This window comes from Dermochelys coriacea, chromosome 16 (genome assembly GCF_009764565.3).
Source record: "Dermochelys coriacea isolate rDerCor1 chromosome 16, rDerCor1.pri.v4, whole genome shotgun sequence".
Lineage (NCBI taxonomy): Eukaryota > Metazoa > Chordata > Testudines > Dermochelyidae > Dermochelys > Dermochelys coriacea.
In genome coordinates, this window is record NC_050083.1 from 11473384 (window position 1) to 11498549 (window position 25166).

The 25166-nt window shown below is 44.2% G+C and overlaps 1 protein-coding gene across 1 annotated transcript; it reads left to right on the forward strand.

The window, feature by feature from the left end:
• The first annotated feature begins 8986 nt into the window (after positions 1 to 8986).
• On the forward strand, positions 8987 to 9339 carry LOC119844285 (small nuclear ribonucleoprotein F-like). Its single transcript, XM_038374924.2, has one exon. It carries the CDS (start codon positions 9029 to 9031, stop codon positions 9293 to 9295), a length of 267 nt encoding a protein of 88 aa, XP_038230852.1. The 5' UTR covers positions 8987 to 9028; the 3' UTR covers positions 9296 to 9339.
• The last annotated feature ends 15827 nt before the right edge of the window (positions 9340 to 25166 follow it).

Below are 25166 nucleotides of genomic sequence, written 5' to 3' on the forward strand. Positions count from 1 at the left end.
CATTTAGGAGCCTAAATCTCATTGAAAGTTGGTGGGGATTGGGCTCCGAAATCACTTAGGTACTTATGCAAACGTATACAATAGCTACAAAATCCTCTGATTATTGTTACCTTTAAATTGCTTTTGTTAAATTCACTTCAAATTAATATTTTAATGCTGATGGAAGGTGCTGGATCAGCAGCCCAACCACCAGTTTTTTAATCTGTTCAAGGTCACTGGAAATCTACAAAGTAGGCATCATTCCTTTAGAGAGAGGCTTTTCTTAGATGACATTAGCTGCTCTATTCTATCTTCTGCCCATAGCCTTTAGATATAATTGCTTTATTCAATGCCACAAATGCTCATTTGACTTGGATAGTTTCTTGCTCTCTCTCAAGAAAAGAGAGTGTTAATTTAGGCACACAAAATGGCCCATTCGTTGTCAAATTCAAAGCAAATACTCTGACTCTGACTAAATACTGCTGCTTCTATTGGAGTGTTTGCAGTAAGGGACGTTTAAACGGCCTGAAACAAAGTCATTTTCTTTGTCATTATTATACTGGAGTTTTCCATCTCTGATGAGATTAGAATTGAATCTGGTTGGAAGAAATTGAATTTGTACATTTCCCTAATCATGCAATCTTCAAATGCTGAACTTTCTAGTACCAATTAGTCTGTCCTGATCTGAGTGAACCTTCTGAGATGTCCCGATTGATGGGAATAAGGAATGAAAACTTGCAGTTGAAAGTGATCACCAATGGATAAACTGCAGCCTGAATAAACAGTCTCATATCATCGTTTTGGCTGACTGCATTTGGGACATCTCCAAAGCCATGGTCCCTGAATTTGGTTGCTATTACTAGCCAAGTCAGAACCCCTCAGCTTCTTGGTTACTGGCATCCTAATGTTGCTGTGCTGTGATCGGCCTAACTTTGATTGAAAAGAGTAATAGCATATTCCTCTGTGACCTTCTGCCACTCTTGTCTTTCTCCTGCATGCTGCTTGCCCTGAGACACTTCAGGTACTTAGTGGGTGTACATTAGGGAGTCTGGGCCAGACTCTGATCTCATTTATACTGGTTTGAATCCGGAATAACTTCACTGAAACAAATGGGGAAATTCCCTGCATTTACCCCAGTGTAACTGTACTGATTCACAGGAGATCTGGGTTCGACTTTGGGTTGTGCCACAGACTCCTTGTCTAATCTTGGGGCAAGTCAGGCAGGCCCAGATCCTCTGAGGTATTTAAGCTCCTAACTACCATTAACTTCAAGTATCTAAATATTTTTGAGGATCTGAACTAAGCTCTTTGTGGCAGGGACCATCTCTTATTACGTGTGTGTACAGCACCCAGTGCAGTGGGGCCCAACTGAAGCCTCTAGGAGCAACTGAAACAACAACTAAATAACAACACTAAAAAGCAACACAGCTTTGGAAAAAAGCACACTGGAAAAAGTCTGACCCTCTCTCCAGTCATCCTGTACACACATACTCATGCCAGTACTGTAGTAGGATACAATTTGATCTTGAAAGGCCAATGTTGTTTTGCAGTCCCTAATCACCTTCTGTTCTGAATGCAGGATTGCTGGCCTCATACAGCACGTGTGAAGAGAGGAAAGGAAAAAGTGTGAGATGGTTACAGATTAGAAAGTTATCGCTGGGGAGTTAATGGCAAGTACATGAGGCAAAGGTGATGGTTTCTGACAGCCGACTAGAGTCAAATGACTGCAGAAGTGACATTAAATTAAGCCGGTTTTGATACAGACTCACTTACCTCTATCCCAGATGTAAGCGGAGAATCACCACGCCGGGGTTGGGGTTTTTTAAAGCGAAGAGTGGAGATATTAAGACAGTTTTAGTGTCTTTCTGATGGAGTGTGCCTCTATTGAGAAGGATCTATCAAGGAGAAGGGAATGTTTCAGCGGCAAGCTGAGGCACTGTTGGATCGGGGCCTGAAAGATGAAGTGTGCGCTCATTGTTAGTGGAAGAATAAAAATAAAATAGGAGAGCTTCAACTTTGAAACATGTGGGTTCATTTCTCAAACAATCAAAAAGTGCCTCAGGTCATCTTCACACAGCTTTTATCTTTTTAAGTGCTCTTCTCCAGAGGCAACCCTTACTGTAGCTCAGAATTCTGTTACTTTGTAAACCTCCCTCTGTACATGGAGATTGTCTTACCTGTGTATTACAACCTTCAGCCTCTATGCACACCCCTGTGACATACTGTGGGAAAGATACATAAGGATCACTTCCCCCACTGCTGAGATGCAGCTGTTTCTAGGGTGGAACGCAGCAGTTGTTGAACCGTCTACGGCACAAGGATACAACAAGCTGAAGACCAGAAGTGAATAATAAAATCACATCCTCATAAAACCTGCTTGGAGGCAGAATATAATTATGAGTTGGCATTCGACCAGAACATTAGGGAGAAGGTAATGAATGTTCACCAGACGTGTCATGGAACCTTTAGTGACCGCAGTTGGCAAGGATATGTTACTTTTACGTCTTGGTCACGGGATGACTGAGCCGCTTTAAGGGAGAGGGTGTCTGTCCTTCTGTGAATGACTAGGAGGTGGGGTTGCACAGGAGATCAGGAGATATATTGGGATGCTTGACAGCCAGGAAGGAGGAGAGACAGGCCATAAGCAGGAAGACCTGGGGGCTGGAGCTGGAGAGACTTCAGCACTACAGTAAGGCCCAGAGAGTGGCCCTGTGTCTACTGTCCTGCATCATGGGCAGGGAACTGTAAGAGAAGGAAGCCAAGGGCCTGAAGATAAGTAGAAAGGATGTTTCCTGCCAATCTCTAAATTCTGGGGTGAAGGAAGGCCCAGAGAAGCAGCCCGTTGGCCACTGTCCTGTACAAGGGCAGAGAGTTGGAAAGGAATCCAGGAAGGTTGTGAGACTTCTATTAAACTCTGGATGGATGGACATTGTTTGCACTCTTACTTTGTTTGACCCTTTGAACGCTATTAGGGCATGATGGGGATAAGTCCAGGAACCCTCCCTTTGAAGGAAAATTGGGGACTGAAGAAGAGTCGAGTGACAAAAGGAGATAGAGCTGGAGGTGTTCTTGAGTTATGATATGGGATTTTAGTTTATGCCTTTGAGACATGTATAATAAATTACTCTGTGACAAGGGTTTTTCTCAGCCTAAGTGTGCGTTGGAGGAGAGTTTGAAGGCATCCTGAGAGAGAGGGAAACTGATGCTTGGTGAATGCAGGGCACCTTCCTGCCACAAGGGGGCACTCAAAGGGGACCTGACTTGCTTCAGTCTCATTGAGGAAAAGTAGCCCCTGCAGCAGCAGACCATTTGGCTAGGGTTACTGGCTCACTTCATTTCAGAGGGCAGAATGCTGCCACCATGCTGACGGCTTCAATGCCTGAATTTCACAAAAAAAAAGACCAGATTCTCCCGTATACCATGGCTGCTTTTTACTGCTCCAGGGATGCAAAGCAGATGGGGCATACTGATGAAACTGGTCCAAAGTTCTTAATGAGCTGTGTGGATTTCACTCAGCTACCTGTAAGATGGTTCGTCGCTCTCCTTGGCTGCATAGGCCCTTATCAGAGGGAGAATGTAAATGCCATCCTGAAAGAAGGTGCTGTTAGAACTTCTCCAATGTTGTGTTTTGACGGGTTTCAGTCGTGGATGAAATGATCCCTGTGTATATTTCCTGTATTAGTTAGCTAAGTGTCCAGAAGTCTGTTGCGAAGCAAGGCACCAAATAATGCAGCCTACAATGATGATTATTATAAGCAAGAATGTTTTGCATTACATGTTAGACTATAGATATTCAGGCCTGCCTATAAAGGCCTATACTTTAAGAATTTAGGTGTATTCTGATCATTTAGCTAGTTACAGGGATATAAAAACAAAGAATCAAAATCACAAGTCTGCCTGAGTATGGGCCTTCCCTCACTAGGGCCCTGTCTACACTACAAAGTACTCCGATTTTACAGAAGTCGATTTTTGGGAACAGATTGCATAAAGTCGAGTGCATGCATCCACACTAAGGACATTAATTCGGCGATGTGCATCCACAGTACAGTGGCAACCGTCAACATTTCGAGCGATGCACTGTGGGTAGCTATCCCACTACTCCCACAGTCCCCTCTGCCCAGTGGAATTCTGGGCTGAGCTCCCAATGCCTGATGGTGCCAAAAATTTGTCACGGGTGGTTATGGGTAAATGTTGTCAGTCAATCCTCCCTTCCTCCCTCCGTGAAAGCAATGGCAAACAATCATTTTGCGCCCTTTTCACTGGATTGCCCGAGCAGACGCCATAGCATGGCAAACATGGAGCCCGTTCAGCTCACCGTAGTAGATACGACCATTGTAAACACCTCACACAGTTTATGCAGAACCAGCACCTGAAAAACCAGGTGAGGAGGTGACGGCAGCGTGGTGATGAGGACATGAACACAGATTTCTCTAAAACCACGGGTCCCTGGCAATTTGGAGATCATGGTGTTACTGGGGCAGGCTCATGCCGTGGAACACCGATTCTGGGCTCGGGAAACAAGCACAGAGTGGTGGGACCACATAGTGTTGCAGGTTTGGGATGATTCCCAGTGGCTCCGAAACTTTCGCATGCATAAGGGCACTTTCATGGAACTTTGTGACTTGCTTTGCCCTGCCCTGAAGTGCAAGAATACCAAGATGAGAGCAGCCCTCACAGTTCACAAGCGAGTGGCAATAGCATTGTGGAAGCTTGCAACCCCAGACAGCTACCGGTCAGTTGGTAATCAATTTGGAGTGGGCAAATCTACTGTGAGGGTTGCTGTGATGCAAGTAGCCAATGCAATCATTGAGCTGCTGCTATCAAAGGTAGTGACTTTGGGAAATGTGCAGGTCCTTCTAGATGGCTTTACTCCAATGGGATTCCCTAACTATGGTGGGGCGATAGACGGAATGCATATCCCTATCTTGGGACTGGACCACCAGGGCAGCCAGTACATCAACCGCAAGGGGTACTTTTCAATGGTGCTGCAAGCACTGGTGGATCACAAGTGACATTTCACCAACATCAACATGGGATGGCCAGGAAAGGTTCATGACGCTCGCATCTTCAGGAACTCTTGTCTGTTTAAATGGATGCAGGAAGGGATTTACTTCCCAGACCAGAAAATAACTGTTGGGGATGTTGAAATGCCTATAGTTATCCTTGGGGACTCAGCCTACCCCTTAATGCCCTGGCTCATGAAGCCGTACACAGGCACCCTGGACAGTAGTAAGGAGCTGTTCAACTGTAGGCTGAGCAAGTGCAGAATGGTGGTAGAGTGTGCATTTGGACGTTTAAAGGGTCGCTGGCGCAGTTTACTGACTCGCTCAGACCACAGCAAAACCAATATTCCCATTGTTATTGCTTGCTTGCTGTGTGCTCCACAATCTCTGTGAGAGAAAAGGGGAGACATTTATGGTGGGGTGGGAGGTTGAGGCAAATCGTCTGGCCACTGAATACGCGTAGCCAGACACCAGGGCAGTTAGAAGAGCACAGCAGGAAGTGCTGCGCATCAGAGAAGCTTTGAAAACCAGTTTCATGACTGGCTAGGGTATTGTGTGACACTTCTGTTTGTTTCTCCTTGATGAAAACCTGACCCCTTCATTGCCTCTAAATTCTCTGTAAGAAACCCACCTGCCCTCCTCCCTTCGATCACAGCTTGCTTGCAAAGGAAATGAAGTTACTTTCATGTAAAAAACATGTATTCTTTATTAATTAATTATAAAAACAGGGAGATAACTCACAAGGTAGCCTGGATGGGGTGTGGTAGGAGGGAAGGAAAAGGCCACTTCAAAACTTGTTGAATGACAGTCTTCTGTTGCTTGGGCTGTCCACTGGGGTGGAGTGGTTGGGTGCCCAGAGCCTTCCCCCTGCCGCATTCTTGGGTGTCTGGGTGAGGAGGCTATGGAACTTGGGGAAGAGAGAGGGTGGTTAAACAGGGGCTGCAGTGGCAATCTGTGATCCTGCTGCCATTCATGAACCTCCACCAGACGCCGAAGCATGTCCATTTGATCCCGCAGTAACCCCAGCATTGCATCATGCCTCCTCTGATCTTCCTGCCACCACCTCTCCTCACATTCATCGGCCACTTTCCTGTACTCTGCTATTGTGTCCCTCCACACATTCTGCTGAGCTCTGTCAGTGCCGGATGACTGCAGAAGCTCAGAGAACATTTCATTGCACGTGCGTTTTTTCGCCTTTGGGATAGCCTTTGAGACAGAGGAGTGAGGCTTGAAACATTTGCAGCTGCTGGAGGAAAAAAAGGGAATGAAGTATTTAAAAAGATACATTTTACAGCACAATGGCTATACTCTTTCACGGTGAACAACACTATTCACATTACATAGAACATGTGATTTTGGTACAAGGTCGCATTTTGCATCTTATATTGAGTGCTTGCGGCTTTGGTGTTAGAGATCACACACAAAGTGCCAGGCAACAAAATTCGGCTTGCAGGTGGCCATGGTAAGCCATAGTCTTTCGGCTTCTGCAACCTTTGTAACAGCAGCGCCCTCCTCTCACGTACAAAGCAAAGCACGTTGAGTTGGCCATTTAGTGCTGTGGTTTTCCTGTTAACGTGCAGCAGCAGAAACCAAACTAACCCCCCCCACACACACACACACATCCAGTTCTCTGAGATGATTGCTTTACCCCTCATCCCACTGCCTGGCTGGTGTCAGGGAAGATCCCTGCTAGCCAAACGCGAACAGCTCAGCACCAATGCCCTCCGCCCTCCACCACGTGGCTAACTGAGGAGAGAATTTCTTTTCAGACACAGACAAACAGCCCAGTAGGAAAGGCCATCTCTGAATATCCCCTTAATTAAATTTCCCTATTTCAACCAGGTTACCATGAACGATATCACTCTCCTGAGGATAACACAGAGAGATAAAGAATGGATGTTGCTTGAATGCCAGCAAACACCAGGACCATACGCTGCCAGGCTTTGTCATGCAATGATACCAGATTACTTGCTACTAGCATGGCGTGGTAAAGTGTCCTACCATGGAGGACAGAATAAGGCTGCTCTCCCCAGAAACCTTCTGCAAAGGCTTTTAGAGCACCTCCAGGAGAACTTCATGGAGATGTCCCTGGAGGATTTCCGCTCCATCCCCAGACACGTTAACAGACTTTTCCAGTAGCTGTACTGGCCACAAATGCATCCCAAGTCCTCAGGACTACTTATAAAAGCAAGTGTTTTTTAATGACTAACATGTATTATATTTAAAAAGGTACATTCACCAGAGGTCCCTTATCTGGCTTGGTTGGGTTGGGAGGGTATTTCAGTCAGGGTGATAAAAAGATCCTGGCTGTCAGGGAGAACGATGTGCTGTGCGCTCTCCTCAAGCTCGTCCTCCTCATCTTCCCCATCCGCAAAATACTCAGGCACGGCAGAGAGTATCCCATCCTCGGAGTCCACGGACAGGGGTGGGGTAGTGGTGGTGGCCCCCCCCTAGAATTGCATGCAGCTCAGCGTAGAAGCAGCATGTGTGGGTCCCTGTCCTGGAGCGTTCATTTGATTCTTTGGTTTTCTGGTATGCTTGTTTGAGCTCCTTATGTTTCACGTGGCACTGTGTTGCATCCCTGCTGTAGCCTCTGTCCCTCATGGTTTCAGAGATTTTTTTGAAATGTTTTGGCATTTCAATTTTTGGAATGTAGTTCTGATAGCACGGATTCCTCTCCCCATACAGCGATCAGATCCAGTATCTCCCGTTTGGTCCATGCTGGAGCTCTTTTTCGATTCTGGGACTGCATGGTCACCTGTGCTGATGAGTTTGCCTGGCCAAACAGGAAATGAGAGTCAAAAGTTCCCGGGGCTTTTCCTGTACACATGGCCAGTGCATCTGAGTTCAGAGTGTTGTCCAGAGAGGTCACAATGGTGCACTGCGGGATAGCTCCCGGAGGCCAATACCTTTGAATTATGTCCACGCTAACCCTAATTCGAAATGGTGATGTCAATTTCAGAGCTAATCCCCTCGTTGGGGAGGAGTACAGAAATTGCTTTTAAGAGCACTTTATGTCAAAAAAAATGGCTTTGTTGTGTGGGTGAGTGCAGGGTTAATTTGATTTAATGCTGCTAAATCCAACATAAACTCGTAGTGTAGACCAGGCCTAAGATAGTCTGAGACCTTGTTCTTAGGCTAAGGCCTTTGGCTATGTAGCAGGGGCAGCCATAAGCTGGGAAAGGGTACGGTCACATTCTCACATTCCAGTCCGGTCACATTGAAATAAGGTGGTATTGGGCTGTTAGGAAGACCATCCTGTCCTGATAGTGCCTATCACCACCAGATAAAGAAACGGATCTTAAGATGGTTAAAGAAAACTTAGTTTGATAGCATCCTGTCTGGCAAGAAATCACTTATCAATGGTTGGTTTCAGAGTAGCAGCTGTGTTAGTCTGTATTCGCAAAAAGAAAAGGAGTACTTGTGGCGCCTTAGAGTATGCTCAAATAAATTTGTTAGTCTCTAAGATGCCACAAGTACTCCTTTTTTTTTTTATCAATGGTTGTGATTGTGAAACCCTCATTTCTGTATTGATTCATCTTTATGGCTCCCACTTTTCTATTGTTAATCTGTCTGGTTCTCTAATTGTTTGTGACTGCTGTATAATTAATTTTGCTAGGTGTAAGTTCATTAGGGTAGTGGGATATTATTGGTTAAAGAATTATGTAACAATATGTTAGGACTAGTTAGTTAAATTTCAGGAAAATGATTGGTTAAGGAATAGCTGAGAATATTACTACATAAACTAGGGTCAAACAGGAAGTGGAAGGGAAATTGGAATCATGTTTGCTAAGGGGGGATGGGAACAGGGACACAGGCAAGGCTCTCAGCATCAGAGCTGGGAAGGGGAACATGGGGTAAATGCTCTGAGTCATCAGAGTTGGGAAGGGAACACTGGGGAACAGACTCTATCAGTGTATAGAGATAAGCCTGACTGGTGTGAAGGGCTTCGGGATATGCCTGCTTGGAAAGACTCCAGTGGGTGCACGTGCGGTCCTGCGAGTAATTTTTGTTTTTACCGCTGCCTTGTGCCAGGCCGCATTACCATGAGCTTGCCCCTGAACCCCAAGCCCTTCCTGAACAGGCTGACAGGGAAGCCAGTGATGGTGAAGCTGAAGTGGGGGATGGAGTACAAGGGCTACCTGGTGTCTGTTGATGGTTACATGAACATGCAGCTTGCAAACACAGAAGAATGCATAGATGGTGCATTATCAGGACACCTAGGTGAAGTTTTGATAAGATGTAACAATGTCCTGTACATCAGAGGAGTAGAAGAAGAAGAAGAAGAAGAAGATGGAGAAATGAGAGAATAAGTTTGTATATTTCTGGAAAATAAAGATCAGTTTTTCACAAAAAATAAAAAACCACAACTAACCCCAATAAACATTGCATTGTTTGCACTTCGGACTTCTGGCCTTTTGCTGCTTGCTGTCTGCGTGACAAAAACCAGGGAAGTGGGAGGGTGAAGGGAAAGCCCTCCAACATGGCACATTGCTTTTTATGGTCAGCAGCAAGGCGGATAATGAATACCCAGCAGAGGGAGATGGTTGTGTGTGGATATTTTGTTGCTAGCTATTGGCAATAGTTGTGTTGCCTTTAATTTTGCCTAGACCTACTCTGGCTGGGGAATAACAGATGCCATGTAGATTTACTAAGTCACATAAATAAGGTGACCAGACAGCAAATGTGAAAAATCGGGACAGGGATGGGGGGTAATAGGAGCCTATATAAGAAAACAACCCAAAAATCAGGACTGTCCCTATAAAATCGGGACATCTGGTCACCCTACACACAAATGATAAAAAGATTCCTTTGCAGCCCTCTGACCTGTTTTGGAAACCGGTCACTCCAATCCATCGGCATCGACATCAGAAATTCCGTACTTCACCGGCATGTTCAGGGTCTCCCTGAACAACAACAATTCATCTGTGTTCATGTTGCTAAACTATCATATTTTATGGAAGAAGTTAATTAAATGGTGATTTGCACTTTCTCTGAACATTAAACATTTAATGCAGATGTTCCAGTCATTGCCTGAGCACTAAGCTGGGGAAATGGCTGCAAAACTTCATATTTCCTTAAGACATTTAATGATGTGAGATATGGCTATTTGCAAATATATATATATATATATATATATATATAAAGGGCTATATTTTATACCAACATTTATTACAAACTGAGCTTCCTTCTTACCACTGCCTCAAGAATAAAACCTGGGATCTACTGCCTGCAGCCCAAGGACTGTATCTACGGATGATTTGCCCCAGCCACTATTAAATTAATGGGGTCATTATTGAACGAGTTTCCAGGAAAGCATTGGAAAGGAAAAGTTATCTAGTGCAAGTTGCCTTTCCTATAATTTAGAAGAAATTAACTGGTAATAAATTAGTAATTTATTCTAAAAAATTATTCCCCGTAAAGCAGGAGTAGGGCTGAGATATACGCTGCCTTCGGTACAAAGGCCATGCTGTAAATTCTTTTCGAAAGTAAATAATCAGTGGGGGGCGAAGGGAGAAGAGGTTAATATTAAATATCGTTGGCAGGAATATGACCGACGTGAAAGGTGAGCCACACTTCTGAATGCCTTGTAGTGTATGTTCCTCGTTCCTGAAGTATTAATCATCACAGGAGTTAGTCAAATAGAACATGAGGTAGTGGTGGGTGGCTTGAATCATTCGTACTCAAGGCAGGCCTGATCATAGCACTATTCTGTTTTAGAAATAGTTATAGTAGCCCTTCCTGAGGGCAGGGTCGCACTAAGGGAAGTATTACTGATTGCTAGGCAGGTATGTGATGGACAGCCAGACCCTGTCTGGGGCTCATTTCTATAGTCTCGCCTCAATTTCAATGGGAGATTTATGTGTAAAGGGACTGCAGGACTGAGCCCCTTGACTTTTACTCAAGTCTAGTTCTTTGGCGCCACTAGGCTAGACTTCCAGACGTATTTATTCATGAAAGGTGGTTGAAATTTTCCTAATTTTGTCTCCCCAAAAGGGGGGGAGCAAACTTTTTGCAAAAAATGTTCCCACTTTTCAATCAACTCTAGTATGAATCTCAGCCTTTCACCTGCTACCAACCATGCAATTGCATCTCTTCCTCCTGATGTGCGCGGATTGAGGTGTCACTGTTTAAAATCAGCCAGACTCCAAAAATTCGGTGCATTTTGTATGCCCCAGACCAGAGTGAGCAAGAAAAAGTGAAGCATTGTTTGGGACTGTTTCCTCAGTCTAGTCAAAGGGACCTGGTGAGTTTCATAAAGCAGGAAATCCTAGAGAGAAAGCTTTGTCTAGCTCCTGTACACGAACTATGGAAAAGCAGATTCATACCCAGATTCTGGAATATTCTAAAAGCATCACTGAATGGGTTGAGAGTAATACCAGTTGCGTAACACTTTGCCTCCATAGATCACAAAGGTGGGCAAGACTCATTACACTCCTCTTACAGATGGAAGGAATAGAGAGACAGGAGGTGAAAGAACTTGTCCAAGGTCACACTGTGAGTCAGCGGCAGAGTCAGAAATAGAAAACCAGTCTCTGTCTCCATGCCCAATGCCCTATCTGCAGTTTCATAAAGTGTACCGCTTATACAGAGTTTTTGATCCATTTACGCATAGCAAGCATAGAGTATGCAGGCCAATAGAGTTCAGAAAGGGTGGATTCTTCCGGGACCAGTAAGATCATCTTATCCTAATGGCAGCTCGTATGTACTAGGTCCTTGTCTCAGACTCTTCCCCTTCAACTCTGAATTTCACTGAGATGATTCCAAAGCCTCCACCACACAGGCTGGCAGAAGAGGAGCAGAAAAGTAACACGAGAAATACAGAGCAAAGAATCAGGAGTCTGATCCAGCCAGGAAAGAAATTTGCTTGGAAACTTCAAGTGTGTGGAGCGGCTGGGTAAAGATCATAAGTGACTTGCAGGTTCTAGTATCTCTGTGAGCCCAGTCGAGGACCATGGCAGCTTTCCATGTCTTACAAACTTGGCTTTCTTTCCTTGAAGCCCTAATAAGCAGTATTCTCCTGGGTGAAATTCACCCCTGTGGAGAGAATCAGCACAAGGCCTCAGCACCATTAAAGCCTGTGCCACTTAAGCACTCATATTAGAGTTGAGTTATGGTTAATATATTAATAGAGCTTGAGAAACTGGGACTCAAAAGCTGGAACTAAAGGCATTGTGCATATCTCTTATTAATTATCATCATTAGGGTGGCACTTACAAGCCCCAGACATGGCCTAAGACCCCATTGTGCTAGGCACTGTACAAACACACAACAAAAAGATGGTCCCTGTCCTCAGGAGCCTAGTCAAAGCCCCTCTGCGCAAGAATAGCCTTCACCCTGTGAGAAGCTCTTCAGCTGTGATGCGGCTCAGATGTGACATAATAAGCGATGTGTGATAGGTAGAGCTGGTCAAAAGGGTATGTTTTCTGTGAATATTTTCCACAAAAAAATCCAAACTTTTTGCAAAGTTTTGGGAATTTTCCAATTTTTTTTATGAAAAGGGTGAAAACTGAACACTTATTTTATTCTTTTCGATTTAGGGTTTTTTCCTTAAATTAATGAAAATTCCCCCCCCCCAATTTTTGGTTTTTGAGAAAAGAGAGCCTATTTTTGTTTTGAAAAAGTTTCCAATGAATAATTTCATGGATGCTGCTAAAATCCTTGCTTTTTTTTCAAACCTGTCTACCTTTGACTTGAAATACTAGAGGCAAATATGTGCAATTCCTTCCCCTCACCCCCACCCCGCACTCCAGGATTTTCAGATCTTCACTTATTTCAGCTATTACACTATAAATTCATTGTCAAAAGAAATTTAAAGCAGTTATTGTTGCCTATATGCATGGACAATACCAGCTATGCTTTAGTGTACAGTAATTTTAGATCTGCTGGCCCTTTACCAACTAAGCTTATTTCTAGTGAATTATTTTAGCCTATGAACAATTATTCACCGATATGCCACAGCATTGAGTTAACAAATGAATACAGGTTTCAATTCAATTTATTTTAGCAGACTACTATTTTAAGCAGGCTAGTGTAGTGTGAGTTATTGCCTAGATTTATACTTAGCATCCACCAACATTTTGAGCTAGGAATTTAAGTATCCACTAATTCCAAAAAAAAGATGGAATCACCACCTCCCTGTGTAATCATTCCCAAGAGAAGCATCATATCTGATCACAATTTGAATCCCATATTGTTACCCTCTCGGGCATCTTCCATGTTTTTCTTCCACCTATGGTTGTTTCAGTGCAAGCACTGGTTCATTCCATCATTGTCTAGTCCTGGGAAGGACTTCTTGACAGAACTGAGTAAGACATGCTTCATGCAATAAACCCAAAAGCAACGAACCTCACCTGGTTTCACATTCGTAGGCAATGGCTCAGTATCTCTCTGGAGCGGGCCTCCAATACAAGCCAACCAGATTTGGGTAAGAAACTTTTTCAGAAAAGGTTTTGACCTGTCCTTCCCCCCCGCCCCAGCTCTGCCAAACTGCTGGCCCAACTGGAGCAAAATGTTTTGCTTTGTTGAACTATTTAGAGAACAGGTTTTATGATCCAGATGACTGATTCTGGCTTGAGATGAGATTGTTTAAAGGGTGGGTCACAGGGTAAGCAACTTGGGTTCCTAATCCATTGGAAACGGGCAGCATTTTCAAGAAGTTATCAGACTTGGAGGAAGACCAGGACAGCCTAGCTTTCCTCATCATTAAGGATAAGATTATGTCACAGAAGTTACAGGTTCTGTGACTTTCAGAGCCTCCGTCATATTTTCGGCTTCGGCCCCAGGAGCCCTCGCCCTCCACGGCACAGGTGCTGGACCCCACCCCCTCCCACAGTGGGCCTCGGGCTCTCTTTTCTTCTCCTCCTCCTCCCTTCCACTGCTGCCCCTCCTCCCCCCCTCCCCTCCAGTAGGGAGGAAATCTAGGTTTCAACTCCCCCAAAGTTGGGAGTAAGGTGTTAGAATCCCAGTGATCTCTCACAGTGATTGATAGGTGGCAGCTGTGAAATCCTGATCTGGATCTGGGTTCAAATTCCAAACCTAGCAGATTAAAGCGGGAGTGAATGTTGAAACAAACCCCCCTGCGATTAATTGCGCGATTGGTCACACTGTTAAACAATAATAGAATACCATTTATTTAAATATTTTTAGATGTTTTCCACATTTGAAAATATATTGATTTCAATTCTAACACAGACTACGAAGTGTTCAATGCTCACTTTATATTTATTTTTATTACAAATATTTGCACTGTAAAAAAATGAAAGAAATAGTATTTTTCAATTCACCTCATACAAATACTGTAGTGCAATCTCTTTATCATGAAAGTTGAACTTACAAATGTAGAATTATGTACAAAAAAATGCACTCAAAAACAAAACAGTGTAAAACTTTAGAGCCTACAAGTCCACTCAGTCCTACTTCTTGTTCAGCCAGTCTCTCAGACAAACAAGTTTGGTTACATTAGCAGGAGATAATGCTGCCCTCTTCTTGTTCACAGTATCACCTGAAAGTGACAACAGGCATTCGCATGGCACTGTTGTAGCTGGTGTTGCAATGTATTTACATGCCACATATGCTAAAGATTCATATGTCCCTTCATGCTTTAACCACCATTCCAGAGGACAGGCTGATGACGGATTTGGCTCGATAACAATACAAAGCAGTTTGAACCAATGCATGTTCTTTTTCATCAGCTGAGCCAGATGCCACCAGCAGACGGCTGACTTTCTTTTTTGGTGGTTCAAGTTCTGTAGTTTCTGCATTGGAGTCTTGCTCTTTTAAGACTTCTGAAAGCATGCTCCATACCCTTTCCCTCTCCAATTTTGGAAGGCACTGCAGATTCTTATACCTTGGGTCAAGTTCTGTAGCTATCTTTAGAAATTCACATTGGTACTTTCTTTGTGTTTTGTCAAATCTGCAGCGAAAGTGTTCTTAAAATGAACAACATGTGCTGGGTCATCATCCAAGATTGCTATAATGTGAAATATATGCAGAATGCAGGTAAAACGGAACAGGAGACATGCAATTCTCCCCCAAGGAGTTCAGTCAGAAATTTAATTAACACATTATTTTTTTAATGCACATCATCAGCGTGGAAGCATGTCCTCTGGAATGGTGGCCAAAGCATGAAGGGGCATACGAATGTTTAGCATATCTGGCACGCAGATACCTTGCAATGCCAGCTACAACAGTGCCATGCAAATTCCTGTTCTCACTTTCTGGTGACATTGTAAATAAGAAGTGGGCAGAATTATCTCCCGTAAATGTAAACAAACTTGTTTGTCTTAGCGATTGGCTACACGAGAAGTAGGACTGAGTGGAGTTGGAGGCTCTAAAGCAGGGGTTTTCAACCTGGGGGTCGTGAGATTATTATGTGGGCGGGTTGTGAGCTGTCAGCCTCCACCAAAAACCCCGCTTCAACTCCAGCATTTATAATAGTGTTAAATATTTTTAAAAGTGTTTTTAATTTATAAGTGGGGGGGGGTCACACTCGGAGGCTTGCTGTGTGAAACAGGTCACCAGTACAAAAGCCACTGCTCTGTTTTGTTTTTGAATGCAGTTTTGTAACAAAAAAAAATCTACATTTGTAAATTGCACTTTTACAGTAAAGAGATTGCACTACAGTACTTGTATGAGGTGAATTGAAAAATACTGTTTCTCTTATCACTTTTACAGTGCAAATATTTGTAATGAAAAATAATAATATAAAGTGAGCAGTGTACACTTTGTATTCTATGATGTAATTGAAATCAATGTATTTGAAAATGTAGAAAAACATCTGAAAATATTTAATAAATTTCAATTGGTATTCTATTGCTTAACAGTGCGATTAAAACTGCAATTAATTGTGATTCATTTTGTTGAGTTAATCGCATGAGTTAACTGCTATTCATCGACAACCCTAGTAAATATGGAAAGAGTCAGCCTGGACCATGGTGGGGTTAGTTGTATTTGCTGCCTATAGGAACAACCTGATTTGTTTTTCTCTGGTTTGGGGGTTCTTGTGTGTTATCTTTCTTTATTTCTCAGAATCCAATCGCGTTATGTTGCAACTTTCCAGTAGGAGTATTTTACATTTTTATCCAACTTCTCTCTGTGTGTGCCATGAACACAACAACTTGTAGAGGAGCTAAGCACCCGCAATTCTCATAGACTTTAAATCTAAGCTCTTCTGAAAAACACCTAAATTAGAGGCCCACTTATAAACATTTTGCCTATAGCCTTTCTGAATTAATTTCTAGGTCTGTAAATTGGAGCAGTAACACTTCCCTACCATATAGCAATGGTATGAGGATTATTGCAATAGGCCCCTATTCAGTAAAGCACTTAAGCACATGCTTAACTTTATGTGCTTATATCCTATTAACTTCACTAGGACTTAGGCATTTAACTTTGACTGCTTTCCTGAAAGAAGTTGCTTTCCAGAATCAGGGCCATAACGATTATCGTTTGATTGTTTATTATCGAAGAAGGGGGAGATGAGTTTATATTGTTTCCTTCTTTCATCAAAATTTAGTTTTCCTGGATTTTCCAGCAGGTGATACATTTGTTAAGCACTGACTGTGCTCAACACTTTATAAGACATGAAAGGAAGAGAGCTGGTGCCCCAGGAGCTTAATTAGTTAATATTTGCAAACGTGCTTTGAGGACTCAGGGCATGATCAGTCCCTAAGCCTGGAAAACAAAAAGTGCATTAGTGCAGCAATTAGGTAATTAGGCATGAACTGTGTAGGATAGTCCCCTGAAATGTGCCTTGTAAAGCTCTACGTGCTAGTAGCATAGACTGCTCCTGAGGAGCATCGCAGCACCATCTGGCACCATGCTGAATGCAAGGAAGTGCACACAGGGTAAGGAATCTTATTGCTACCCAGCTACACCCCAGTGTGAAAGTGCTGATGTTCTATACGATACCTGAGACTGAGGCATGATGTTCATGGAATGGCTGCATGGTAGCGGGAGGGGAAGAAACAGCAAGACTCTGAGACAGGATTGATCAGGGCAGTAATTTATTGAGATCTAGCAAGCAAGCCGCCTTCCGCAGACCTTCTGCTGGGATCCTGCGCTGGGCACATGGCCCATATCTGAAAGCTGGCCCTGTCTCCTTTGGATTACGCTTCTCTGTGTCTGTGCTGGAAATGCATTGGGGAGAAAAGCCCTTAGATCCTCCCTTAGGCTCAGTGGCCCGGCCCAGTTTCTGTGGCACATGCCCCATCTGCATGCAGCTGCCTCCTTCCCCAGACTGATATGGGCTGCAATCAGGAAGAAGGATAATAGTGCCCATTTACAAAGGGATCTTTTGGGGGGATTTCACACCTTGCTGGCATATGCTGTGCACTAGATGGGAGGAGCAGTCAATTGAAGTGCCCTATAAAAGCTAGATATGGGCAGCCAGATGACACGAATTACCCTAGTGACTGTGTAACATGCTGGCTAATGGCCATGTCCCTTTCTAGTGGCTGCATCATGTAGATGATAGCCTGCTATTGTTGCGAGTTACTGGAGGTGTTTTATTTCAGCTAAAGTGGTCAAGGTATCTGCTGCTGAAGGTGACAGGTTCAATCCCTGCTGGTGATAAGTACAATTGAGGTCAATGGAATTGCACCAGTGATGATGAATTTGGCCCTGGACATTTAGGAAAAGAGTGGGTCAGGCTATCAAATATTATTTTAATCTATGAGACTCCCTGAGCAAGCCAGAGAATAGTGTAAAGCGCCACTCAATTCTTCTTAAAGTAGGCTTGACAACTGATTAAACATTTACCAGATGCAGCTCCAGTCTTGCCATGGGAAACAGCAGCTCGCACAACACCTTGGCATTGCAAGATTTACCAGGAGCAGATGAAGTCAGGTCCTACAATAGTTCATTATAATTAACAAAGCTGGAATTGAACTGGGCTGTGAGCTGTATATCAATGCTAAATGTCTCATTACCAGCATAAAATATTTATGTCCCATAGTCTTTATCACTAATATAGTCCAGCAATGAATGTGTTCTGCACCCAAAGACGAATTCTGAGGAGAAAATTATCTGCTTCGGTTAAAGGGCTGACTGCACTGCTGGGTGGAACTCCCTGATGCATATCACCTTGGCGCCAGGCCTGTCCTCTGAAGAGAGGGCAACAAATGCAGTTACAGTTGTATATCATTGATCCTTTGTCAGTAGCCATAGGAATCCTGGTCTACATGAGATTCCCCCTCTCCTCTGCTGGGCCATAGTCATCCCGGCATTGGCGCAGTTGACAACAGTTTGTGCCATTTTCCCATTAATGAGCTGCAAGGGCCCTCTATGTCCATTATGGACTATGGACACTTAAGGCTGCCATAACTTGCAAACTTGCTTCAACGAATCTGGTGAATATTTTCATAGGGTAGTCAGCACTCCCCTCCATGACTATGTATTCCAGGCTAGGGTTTAGGGAGAGTCTTTGTGGTGGCACTAGGCAGCACAAGGCCGTCTTATTCCATCTGAGGACTAGATGGAACCACAGGATCTGTCTGTGTCCAGCAGCCTCCATAAAGAATCCACTTTATTTTCCACATGTCTCCTCTCTAGTAGCAAGGCCATGACTCTGTGAGAACAACATTTTTCTTGTATGCCAGCACCTCTGCTTCTGGTCCCAAATGAGAGCCAGGCTTTGCAGAGGCAGCATGAAATGAACAAGAAATAAAAGGTGACGAACCCACCCTTTTCATGTTAAGGTTTGATAAAGATTCAAGTTCTGGGCAAAGGTTTGAACTGGAGCTGAAGTACAATGGCTGTTTGTAGCCTTCTGTTAGAGAGGAGAGAAGGGTTTTGGCATTAAGGCATCAGAGTTGGCCTCTGAAGAACTGTTCTATCCCAGACTCCTTGTGGGACCCAAGCTGTCTTTTAATTTCTCTGGCCCAGAGCCTCAAAAACATGTAGGCTCCCTAACTTCCGGGGCCTCTGTGCCTCAATTCCCCATCTGCAAAATGAGGATAATGAACTTTCCTTTCTCCCACCCTTTGTTTGTCTTGTCTATTTAGAGTCTAAGCTGTAGTGGGGAGGAATAGCTCAGTGGTTTGAAAAGTGGCCGGCTAAACCCAGTGTTGTGAGTTCAATCCTTGAGGGGGCCATTTAGGGATCTGGGGCAAAAATTGGGGTTTGGTCCTGCTTTGAGCAGGGGGTTGGATTAGATGAGGTCCCTTCCAACCCTGATATTCTATGATTCTTTTGGACCATTCCATGATGGCTAAATATGGAAATAGTAATTGGACCAGAGAGAGCAAGCATAAGAGAAACACTGTAATCCAGTGGGTCAGGCACACCCCCTGAGGTCTAGTCCCCCTGCTCCAGCCCCTCTTTAGTTATTTACCCACAGTGAAATAGATTCAGCAAGCTGGTTTAGGGAATATCCCATAGCTCTCTTGAGTGGGGAGAGACCCCGTTCAGATCCTTTCTCCCCCCCTTGCAGGGCAAGGGGAATGGAACCTGTGTTTCCCCCATCCCAGGTGAGGGCTCTAACCACTAGGCAAAAAGTGATAGGGTGGGTGGCAGCTCCTCCTCCTCCAGCCCTGCTGTGTGGAGTAAGGGAGCCACCTAACTCCTTCCTGAAAGAAACGCCTTCGGGGCCTAATTGGCCTGACTCCAGGCAGCAGATTCCCATTCGTGGATGGCTAGGCAGCCGTAGGCACGTCCCTGCAGCCCAGGTTAGGCACCTGCTACCCTTTGTTGCCATCTCCCCTTGGCTAGCTTAGGCGATACCTCGCCTAGCAGGCTGGCTTTTGTGGACCACATGATAAGGTGCCTCTCTCTCCCCATTTGTCAGCTGGGGGGCTGGGCACCTAACCCGGGCTTTGTTTATCACAGTGCTGTCCCTCTCATTTTCCTAGGCCCCTAAACGTAAGGTGCCATTTGCAACATCTGAGTTCCTCTGTGGATCCCACCCTAACACAATAGAGCTCTGATCTCACCTGGGTTCTTTAGGCACCACCATAACCATAATCCCTCATAATAATTTTCCTCTCTACTGCATGTTGATCTATATCAAAATGTAAGGTATGGCAATGGGCCAGATCGAGCAATGAAAGCTGAGATTCTTGATGCCTACCAAGAAACCAAGTGAGCACCCGCTGGAGGAGAAGATGGTGGAAGGGAATATGCCAGGGAGGGGACACCCAGGTAGCCCAGTAGCAGTGGCAAATAACGGTGAGACTGGTGATCATGAATGAAGGCAGCACCTACTCTTACATATGATGGAATAAAACACCAGATGCATCCCCAACCAACAGTGAACTACTGCAGAGGGGCAGGGCAATGGTTTGCCTGGCCCAGACTAGCTTTCCCAAGTGACTCACTAAAATCTAAGCCTCAGCTCAATTTTAGTCTCAGACAGCCCATGCAGCTGTTGCCAATGTACTATTTTAAATGGGGTGACTTTTAAAATTCCAATTAGCAGGTGACAAAATTTCGAGGGGGAGGAAGCAGTAGCTTGGAGGAATGTGGTGTGTATTTATGGCATTTACTTTGAAGATTAGCACCTCCTAGTAAATACATATTTACTAAAATCTCTGTGAATTATACTCCTAATTACTATTTCATTTACAGTGGTGCTGTATTTATTACAATAAGCTTCTTGTGTATTTATTACATTAAATATTGGGAGTGAGCTTGAAGAAGCTGAATAAATGTGCTAAGTAATAACGCTAATAAGTATAGGAGGCTGCAAAAAACATTGTCATATGATGGAAGTCAAGTCATTCCGTCCAGATCTTAGAATGACTTCGCTTTCATGAATGACAGGAAAAAGTTGCCCCGGCCCACCCCCATTTCCCCTTAATCCCTATATTCTTCCCTTTATCTTCTTCCACACTCAGCTTCATCCCTTCAGTCATGCTTCCCCTATGCCTGGAATGACAACCCTTTCTTCATCTGCCTAGCAGTCTTTCTTTGGGCGATGTAGGCAGCTGTATAATTGTTCGGATGAGGACATTGGTTTCTCATTCTCGCATCTTTACATTTTAGAGGAGTCTGCCTGCCTGTAGGAGGCAGATGCCTTTTTGGGAGGCATCGCTGATGTAGCTGATGTTACAGAGGATACCCACACCCCAGGCTCGCTTTATTTTTGTTGGGCTAGTTCCTATCGATCATCTAAAAGTCAGGTGAAAAGTGTGTCTGATGGGTATGTGTTAGGGAAAGCATAAATGTGGCCTAGTAGCTAGAAGAGGGCAATGGGACTGAGGAAAGCTTGGTTCTATTTCCAGCTGTGCTACTGGCTGATTTTAGGCAAGCCACTTTGCTGTTCTGTGCCTTAGTTTCCCCATCTGTAAAATAAAGCTAATGACATGGCCCTCATCTGTAAAACTCTTTGAGATCTACTGATTATAAGAGCCATGATTCAAACACTTTCTTAAAACCCAATCTCTCTTCATTTCCTCAATACTTTCCAAACTCCCCCTACTCCTGAACTGTTGTCCTGTGGTTTTTGTCATCCATTTTTAAGTCCCATCTTATTTAGACTAAAAGAAAAGGAGTACTTGTGGCACCTTAGAGACTAACAAATTTATTAGAGCATAAGCTTTCGTGAGCTACAGCTCACTTCATTGGATGCATCCGATGAAGTGAGCTGTAGCTCACGAAAGCTTATGCTCTAATAAATTTGTTAGTCTCTAAGGTGCCACAAGTACTCCTTTTCTTTTTGCGAATACAGACTAACACGGCTACTACTCTGAAACTTATTTAGACTGTAATCTTTCAGGGTCAGAGAACGTGTCTTATTGTTTGTGACATGCCAGGTAAACTTAGGATGCTATATAAATGCTTTATAATAATAATTCTCTAACCCACTGACTCATACTCTTACATATTTTAAAGTACTCTCATCATAATGAATGCCAAATCCTGCATGCTAAAGGTCTTATACTCCGTTTGATGCACTGATGTCATTGGGACTTGTGTGTGTACACACACATGTCCACGCCAATATTTATAATGCTAAATATTGTGGAAGCAGCCCTACTACATGGACAGTAAAGGGTGGGAGTAATCTGTGAGTTCACTGGAGCCAGTTATAGCCGTACAGAGTAAATTAGAACAGGCTAATTGGACTTGGGAAGAGCTCATGCCTGTGGTTTACTGGCAGTTGTTGTTGTTTACATGTCTTATTAGCTTGTAAGCATATGCTTAATGAGTCTTCTGCTTGATTTTTAGTTGTGGTTTTATCTTTGTTTGCATAAGATTGTGTTGCCACAACCATGTCAGCCTTGTTCGTTCCTCCTTAAATTCTCTCGACCTTATCAGAGGTCCATTTTGCGAATGGCTCTGAACTTTCATCCTGGTTCAAGCACTGACTCTGCCAGCTAATTCAGAGGAAAACATGGAATGGAGAAAATGAACTCCTCCGTATATTCCAGCAATACTCAAAGTGAGAAGGGTATGGATATTAAGGCCAGAACTCTCCAAAGTAGCGACTGGGTTGGAGTGCTTTAATTTTGGGGATCCTAACTTGTTACACTGCAGGGCCTTGTTTCTAGAGGTGCTGAGTATAGTATGATGGAATGGGACTGGAGAAAGGGTTAGATTTCAGAAGGGCCCTAGTTCAGTATGGCTCCAGGGGCTCAGGAATGTAAACTGGAGCCAGGATTATTGCACATAAAGTCTAGCGTCTCGGTATGTAACATGGGACACGCAGCATACTTAATCAGCATCGTCCTTCTAGCTCTGCTAATGAAACGCCGAGCACCCACAAATCCAGTTGAGGTTAATGAGAGCTCCAAAAGCCTAGCACTTCTGAAAATTGGACCCAAGGTGTTGTCTCAAGTTGCGCTTGCAATAAGCAAGTCAATCCAAATCAGAAGCCACTTTCAAAACCAGGGCTCTGTGTACATATCTGCCCCACAACTTAAAACGACTTTGCTCTCAGAGGATCAAAGAACTCAAAGAACCCATTCTGGACCATCTACTAAACCCTAAACCCAGGAAGATCAGAATTTACATAGTTGTGCAGCTGCTTAGCAGCAAAATTGGTGTTTCTTCTCACATTTTAAACTGGAATCCAAATGAGTACTTCGGTGCTTGCATGTCTCTCTTATGGGGCTGTAGGAATGTTTCCTTTGCTTAGCTGGTAGAATAGACAAATTCCATAGCTCTTAGGGGAACTAATATCCATGTTATTAATTTTAACATATAGCTCTCGGTTCCCCCGTCTTTTTGAGCTAACAAGCAATCATCTTAAAAATGATGAGTTCAGGTGAAAATGCTACACCCTTCTCAGTGGCCTGGGGAGTGGTTTTTACCAATTAAAGTGGAAATATGCGTGAATTACATAGCGGAAAATCAACACGCAAATTAGTGGCCTGTTGGATTAAAAATACGGCTGTGGGAGGGCCTCATTGGAATGTGAGTACCACCTGGCTGAAAAAGGTAGTCTGAGGTCAGGTGCCATCTGGGGGTGTTATGGGCCTGGGAGAAGACCCTTGATAAATGGATTCCCATCACACGGGGGAGGGGAGGGGTGTGTTCACTGTGAATCAGAACCTCCAAATTTGATTTGATGGTATTTGTGATTCTTTAAGTTCACTCTCTGGGAACATTCATGGAGTGATTTTTCTGTTGTTTGCGTAATCCTTCTGCCAGGCCGAGCTGATAGCAGCAAGGGTCGGGTTCAGTACACAGGGGTTCCCTCTCATCAAAGCAAATGCAAAACTGGCTCGAGCCCCCACCTAGTGACCTGGGAAAATCTTACACACACCCTTGGGCGCCTCAAAGAGGCAATACTTCCCCTCTCGCAAGCACAGAGTCTCGGTGTAGCCGAGAATCTTTAATAACATGAGGTAAACGACATCAGCATTAAATTGGGAAAACACCACAACTAGAGTTCATCAACCAAACCATGAGCAAAGACCCACCCCAGCAAATTGGGCCATGTCCTTTTCCTCAGGTTCTTGAGTCCAATAACCCAAACGTCTCTTGAGTCCAGCAACCCAAAAATCACCCAAAGTCCAAAAAGTCCAACAACCCAAAAGTCCAGCCCCAGAGTTCAAAAGTTCATCTGCAGAGTGTTACTCCCCATTCTGGGTGAAAATGTGGGGGGCGGGGGAAGAGGTAAGGGGCACCTTACATGATCTGAAGCTGTCTGCCCCACAGCTCCATAGGGCTTCACTCCAAGACGCTCCACAAGCTGCACTGCTCCGCTCCACCAGCCGTCCCACGAACTGCTCCGCCAGCCAGTCCGCAAGCCTCTCTACCCGTCCCATGAACTGCTCCGCTCCGCTCCATTCCGCTCACCATCCCGCAAGCAGCTCCCGCCATCCCGTGAACTGCTTCACCAGCCGGTCCACAAACCAGTCCCACAAACTGCTCCGCTCCACTCTGCAATAGATTTTCAGGCTCCCCACTACTTAACACAGTGCTCAGTGATTTCAGCTCTTAGTAATTTTAGCTCTTTAGTGATTTCAGCTTGTAGTAGTGGGAGCAGCAATACTAGTGCACCATAAGGCCAAAGTGAATTCAGCTCAGTACCTGTAGCTAGACTCCTAATAGACCTAAAATTAGCTCTGATGTTCCACAGTGGAGAGAGACCAAGGTACAATTGATGTTTCAGGCCCTCACAAATAGGCCCACACCACCAAATACTAATACCTATCTCCAGCCTCTCTCAATTCACAGAGTTTTGGAAGCCATGTCCCTTGCCTAGCGAGTGCTACTTAGTTGATGGCAAGTCCCTCCATCATAACAAAAGGCCAAATACAGTTCCACTGTCCTTGATTCCCATAATCAGGATAATAATTTATTCTTCCTACCCCACTAACAGAGACACTGGGGATCCCACAGCAGCCAAAGTGACCATTTGGGCAGCTATGGGCTCATTCTAGGCGGGGTGGGTGTGCCTATGCAAATGAGATCAGCTCCTGAAGTTCTTTTCCACAACTTGCCACACCTCACCACCAGACATCGGGTGGAGCTCATCCTGACTCTGCTTACATTTGCAAGAACGTTTGGGGAAAGGAAAGGGCTTGTCAATGTTGTGTTGGCACTTCAGTGCTACAGTGATCGCTCTTTTTATATTGCCAAAAATATACAGATCTATTCATTTAAAAGTTCATGCGAGAAGTGTTTAGGCAGCCATTTTTGAAATCTTTTTCCAATGTCTTAATTTGTAAATTGCTTGAGTCATCTAATCACTAGGCAGATACAGCAGCAGGGGTCTCAAGAAAACCATCACAC